General features: G+C 52.1%; 1 protein-coding gene across 1 annotated transcript; it reads left to right on the top strand.

The window, feature by feature from the left end:
* The first annotated feature begins 630 nt into the window (after positions 1–630).
* Positions 631–5,220, top strand: Aldh1b1 (aldehyde dehydrogenase 1 family member B1). Its single transcript, XM_041667548.1, has 2 exons — positions 631–742; positions 3,397–5,220. The coding sequence occupies exon 2, from the start codon at positions 3,406–3,408 to the stop codon at positions 4,963–4,965; it is 1,560 nt and encodes a 519-aa protein (XP_041523482.1). The 5' UTR covers positions 631–742; positions 3,397–3,405; the 3' UTR covers positions 4,966–5,220.
* The last annotated feature ends 580 nt before the right edge of the window (positions 5,221–5,800 follow it).

Genomic DNA, 5,800 nt, shown 5'->3' with positions numbered 1-5,800 from the left:
GTGTCTCTGAGTGTTCATTTCTCGGACTCGCGTGAATCCACACATCTGCAGCGAAATATTCACGACAGGGGTCACTTCCGCTGTCTTCTTGATTGCATTTTAGGTTAGTTTTTTTAAAATGTGTGTTATTTTAAAATGTCCAATTCCTACAAACCCCTCAGAGTCTTGGCCCAGTGTCCATCCTCAGTTCAAAAGCAGAGACTGACGGTCAGTGTAGAAAAAACAACATTGCCCGTTTTTTGTTTGGAGTGTTTCTCTGCTCGCGATTCTCAGAGCTGGAATTTTCAGTACCGTTCTAGTCTAACAGGCTCAAAAACGCTGATCAAATAAGCAAGCTCTGCCAATGACTGACTTTTAGGGAGGGTCTCCAGGTTGGAGCCTGGCTGTAATCCTGGGAAAACCCTGCCCCTCTTTGAGTCCCTCTTTCATTGCCAAAGGCTTTGTCCTTAGGCTCTCAGACTCGAACCTCCTACTTCAGGGGAGACCAATCAGAGACCTCTGGAGGGTGCAGGATACTGGGCCAAGGATGGCTGGAAAAGGGGAATCTGGGTCTCGGGCCAAGATTCCTCAGTAGGGGGCGGTCCCGGGAGCAGGCGGAGCTTAGCTGGAAGCGAAACCTCATTGGTTGCTCAGCGGATGCCGGGAGGCGACTCCACACAGCAGCTGGACCGATCCGAGAAAGCTAAACCGTACCCGGACTTGGTCCTGAGTGAGACTGACGCTGAGCTCGAGCCCGCTGCAGGTAGCTACCTCCGCCCTCCCTCCGCGCTGGGGCACCGCACCCCTTCGGTCCCCGAAAGGCAGGTCTCCCCCGGGTGTTTTTGCAGGGCCCTTTCCACGCTTCTTTCCCTCCCTTTTTCTATCTGTCTCGGGCGACGGGGGGGTGGGGGGGTGGACAGTCCTCTCAAACCTCATCTTGGTTCTGTTCCTTCACCCTCGCCCACCCGGCCCGCTGCCGCAAGAGCCACTGGCCATAGTGAGAAGCTGGGCCCTGAGCACCTTTCGCTCAGGTGGGTGTTCCTGGGTTACCTACTGCAGGCTTTTCGCTCAGTGGGTACCGAGTATCCGGTATTAGGGAGGAAAAACAAAGCTAGGCCTTTGGGAATTTAAGGATGAGAGGCTTCTGTAGTACTTTCTTAGAGAGGTCCCTGAATCTCTGTAGTCCCCTCCAGTGACTATCAACATCTGTTATCACCTGAGGGCTTCAGGGAGGCTGGTGAAGTTCCGGTGAGAAGACCGCAAACCGAAAAGCGGGATAACCTGTGACTAGCGACTTTCCTCTGTGCAAAATGAAAGCGATGGAGAGGTTTGGTGTGACCTAAGAGCAGTTTGCTACACACACACACACACACACACACACACACCAGGTCCCCAGGGAGGGCTTTCCTGGTAGACATTAATTTCTGTGTGGGTAGGGACCTAGCTGCAGCCTTGTTTTCCTGAATGGATTTTTCTATCCTCTCCCTGCACATGGAGAGAGGGTGGAAAGGGCTGGAGGTCAGGGGTCAGGCTGGTGCAATTATGTTTTGCTGTTGGGTGGAGCAAGACTCGGGTGAGCCAGAAAAGGCACCGCTATTCTGTCCTGGCCAGAGATGAGCTGTATAGCTAAGCAGGAACCGGAAACGCTGCTTGGCAGTTGCTTACAGAGTTTAGGTACTGTTTACATTTTACCACAGTCGTTTTAGTAAAGTCTGATGTTTTCAGAAGTGGAGTTGGCACTAACAGACCCATCTCAGCTGCTGCTTGACTTGTACCCCAGAAGGGTAAGCCCCCTCCCACTGTGCTCCGGTCTGTGCCAGGCTGGTTCCCGAGGCTTTGAGTATTCTGACGACTGCCCAGGCAAGGTGTGTCAGGTTTTATCCAGGCAAGACCCCATTCAACACCAACCCCAGGGGACTCTACTGGTGAGGGAACTGAGATTCCAAATCTCTAGGGTTCTTGCTCAGGTCCCAGGCCAGTTCATTGGTGTCCTTTATGGAAATCTCCACATTCCCTTAGCTTGTCAGTCAGTGTGTCTATAGAGTAGCTACTGTGTCGCAGGCATAGTTCTAGGCACCAGAACCAATAGAACCAGAGGCCTGAATCTGATGGGAGAGCGGAATTAGTAAAGGGATACAGGTTTGTGTTGTTTGTTTCATTGGGCCGGAGGGATCTCATTCTGTAGACCAGGCTGACCTTGAACTCCCAAGTGCTTGTTTGGTTATAGTTGTGAGTTGTAGCGTCCAGCTTGAGAATGGTTTGTTTATGGTTTTGGTCAGAACTAGGGAAAAGAGAAGTTCTTAGTTTCTCTTGACCTTGCCTGTAGCCGCACTAAGAACGTTTGGAAAGGGTGAAACAGACTAAGAGGTCTGTGTGTGCAGATTTCAGCCGTGATATGAATTGGAACTTTGCATATCTTCTGAGGCTCTGGGGTATTGTCAACCTCAGAAGGGGGCTTCCTGGAGAAATTCTGGTTCCTCGCTGTCCCTTCCCTCTGGGTCTGTAACACTAGCAGTGGATAGAATGACAGCTGCAAAAGTCCCTGGCCTGGAGGAGGAGCTCACCATCACTGACACACACTTGTAAAAACAGTCTGTGGCGTGTGAGGTTGAGAAACAATAATCTGGGGGTTCAGAGGTGTTCCAAGGTTGGTCTGTTTGTTCAGATAGTCTGTCACGTGTCAGAGATTGTCTTCAAACTCACTACATAGCCAATGCCGGCCTTGCTCCTGATCCTCCTGCCTCCACCTCCTAAGGGCTGGGGTTACAGGGAGGTGCCCCATCAGTGACTGAACCCAGGCCTTTGTCCTAGCTAGGGAAGCACTCTCATCAGCTGGGCTATATCCCCTGTCCCAGCTCCTGATTCTTGTGTCCCCAGACAGGGAACTAAGCAGCAGTGCACAGTTGTAGCAGGAATAGAGACCCGGAGACATGTAATTAAGGGAAAAACTGTTCCCAAAGGGGAGGGAGCAGGGCTGGAGACAAGAGATTTAGCTGCTCAAACATTAAAGGTTCACAGAGGACCACGGCTTTTGTCACACATTGGCCTTTCTGCCCCATTTCCATAGTGTGGGCTTTTCCTCAACCATTCTATCGGTCCACAGACAACATCGTATCTGGTGTGTCTCATGAGCACCTTAAATTTCTGTTCAGAAGTGTGGGCTATAGGTCCCAGACACTGCAATGGGAGGACCAAGAAGGGCCTTGCAGAGCAGGTGGTATTTCATAAGAGACCCAGAAGAGGTGCGAAAGGGGGGCAGACTTGAGGGGGACATGATGGGTGGACCAGAGAGTTCTTCGGGCCTTTGTACCCCACGGCCTATGTTTCAGGAGGATACACTCCTTGATATCAGTGGGCCTTCAGGTAGCCCCGCCCACTCTCACCAGTTCGCCTTGGTTTTTTTCTATCTGCTCCAAGGTCCTCAACATGCTGAGCGTCCGATTCTTGGCGCACCGGCTGCTCTGCCTCCAGGGTCGGCACCCCTCGTACTCTACCGTAGCTGCTCTCCCGAACCCAATCCCAAACCCAGAGATTCGCTACAACCAGCTGTTCATCAACAATGAATGGCGTGAGGCAGTCAGCAAAAAGACCTTCCCCACAGTGAACCCCACCACAGGCGAGGTCATCGGGCACGTGGCCGAAGGTGACCGGGCAGATGTGGACCTGGCCGTGAAAGCAGCCCGAGAGGCCTTCCGCTTGGGGTCCCCGTGGCGCAGAATGGATGCCTCCGAGCGGGGCCGGCTGCTGAACCGTTTGGCTGATCTCGTGGAACGGGATCGGGTGTACTTGGCCTCTTTGGAGACCTTGGATAATGGGAAACCTTTCCAGGAGTCTTATGTCTTGGACCTGGATGAGGTCATCAAGGTGTACCGTTACTTTGCTGGCTGGGCTGACAAGTGGCATGGTAAAACCATCCCTATGGATGGCGAGCATTTCTGCTTCACCCGGCATGAGCCAGTGGGTGTCTGCGGCCAGATAATCCCATGGAATTTCCCACTGGTCATGCAAGGCTGGAAGCTGGCCCCGGCACTCGCTACAGGCAACACTGTGGTCATGAAGGTGGCAGAGCAAACCCCACTTTCTGCCCTGTATTTGGCCTCCCTCATCAAGGAGGCAGGGTTTCCCCCGGGAGTGGTGAACATCATCACTGGCTATGGCCCCACCGCAGGGGCAGCTATAGCCCAGCATATGGATGTGGATAAAGTTGCCTTCACGGGCTCCACCGAGGTGGGCCACCTGATCCAGAAAGCTGCTGGGGACTCCAACCTCAAGAGAGTCACCTTGGAGCTGGGTGGGAAGAGCCCCAGCATCGTGCTGGCAGACGCTGATATGGCTCATGCAGTGGACCAGTGTCACGAAGCCCTCTTCTTTAACATGGGCCAGTGCTGCTGTGCGGGTTCCCGGACATTTGTGGAAGAATCCATCTATCACGAGTTTCTCGAGAGGACTGTGGAGAAGGCTAAGCAGAGGAAAGTGGGGAACCCCTTTGAACTGGACACCCAACAGGGGCCTCAGGTGGACAAGGAACAGTTTGAACGAATCCTGGGCTACATCCGGGCTGGTCAGAAGGAGGGGGCAAAACTTCTCTGCGGTGGGGAGCGTTTTGGGGATCGTGGCTTCTTCATCAAGCCCACAGTCTTTGGCGATGTGCGGGACGACATGAAGATTGCCAGAGAGGAGATCTTTGGGCCTGTGCAGCCTCTGTTCAAGTTCAAGAAGATCGAGGAAGTGATTCAGAGGGCCAACAACACCAGGTATGGCCTGGCTGCGGCTGTGTTCACCAGAGACCTGGACAAGGCCTTATACTTCACTCAGGCCCTGCAAGCTGGGACAGTGTGGGTGAACACCTACAATATCGTCACCTGCCACACGCCGTTTGGAGGCTTTAAGGAATCCGGCAACGGGAGGGAGCTGGGGGAAGACGGGCTTAGAGCCTACACGGAGGTGAAGACTGTCACCATCAAGGTTCCAGAGAAGAACTCCTGAGATTGGCCACCTGTATCCGTAGTAGAAAGCGGAGCAGTGGCCAGCAGGGACTGGGGGGAGGGGAAGAGGGGAATGGCTGTTTGTGGATACTGGGCTCCTCTTGAGGAGGTCTTGAAAATGTTGTGGAATTGGGCAGTGGACATGGTTGTACAACGTTGCAATTGTACTGATTTACTACCAAATTATACTCTTAATTAGGGTATGGGAATTAACTTCATTTTAAAATTAAAATAAGCTCAATGTTCTATTTGCAAATCTGTCTTGATTTTTTTTCTCTTTCCTGAACATTTTACTATCTCTTGGCCTTAGAGGACCCAGGTAGTCATCTGGCCCCTCCTACCCTAAGTTCCTGGGCTTCTCTTTGATTTCTCTTGACTGATGTACAAAGACCTATGGGAATATTGCTATAGTTCTGGCCAGGGGTTTTTACTGTCATCCTCCTAACCTCTACTGAGTCACATCACGAGGAGAGTTTGCTAGCTTCGTTCCTCGGTTCTCTATTGCCACCCTTGATGCTTACACACACACACACACACACACACACACACACACCCCATGGTGGTAGTCATGGAAGGTCAGAAGCTGAAGCCCAGCTGTCTCCTTGTCTTCTGTTGTAGTTTATGGTGCTTACAAATTCTTCCAAGTTTCTAAGTCTGCTTGTTGTGAATGCCATATCTGTGAATGCTACACTCTGTGAATGCTACACGCTGTGAATAAGATCCCTGTGAATGCTACACTCTGTGAACAGTGCAGTCTGTGAATGTCCTACTGGTGAACGCTACTGTCTGTGAGCACTCAGGGAATGCTACACTCTGTGAATGCTATGCCCCGCTTA

Source organism: Microtus oregoni, unplaced genomic scaffold (assembly GCF_018167655.1).
Source record: "Microtus oregoni isolate MIOR12 unplaced genomic scaffold, Mior012 000017F_ref0000208, whole genome shotgun sequence".
Taxonomy (NCBI): domain Eukaryota; kingdom Metazoa; phylum Chordata; class Mammalia; order Rodentia; family Cricetidae; genus Microtus; species Microtus oregoni.
This window is presented reverse-complemented; position numbering and strand designations above follow the sequence as displayed.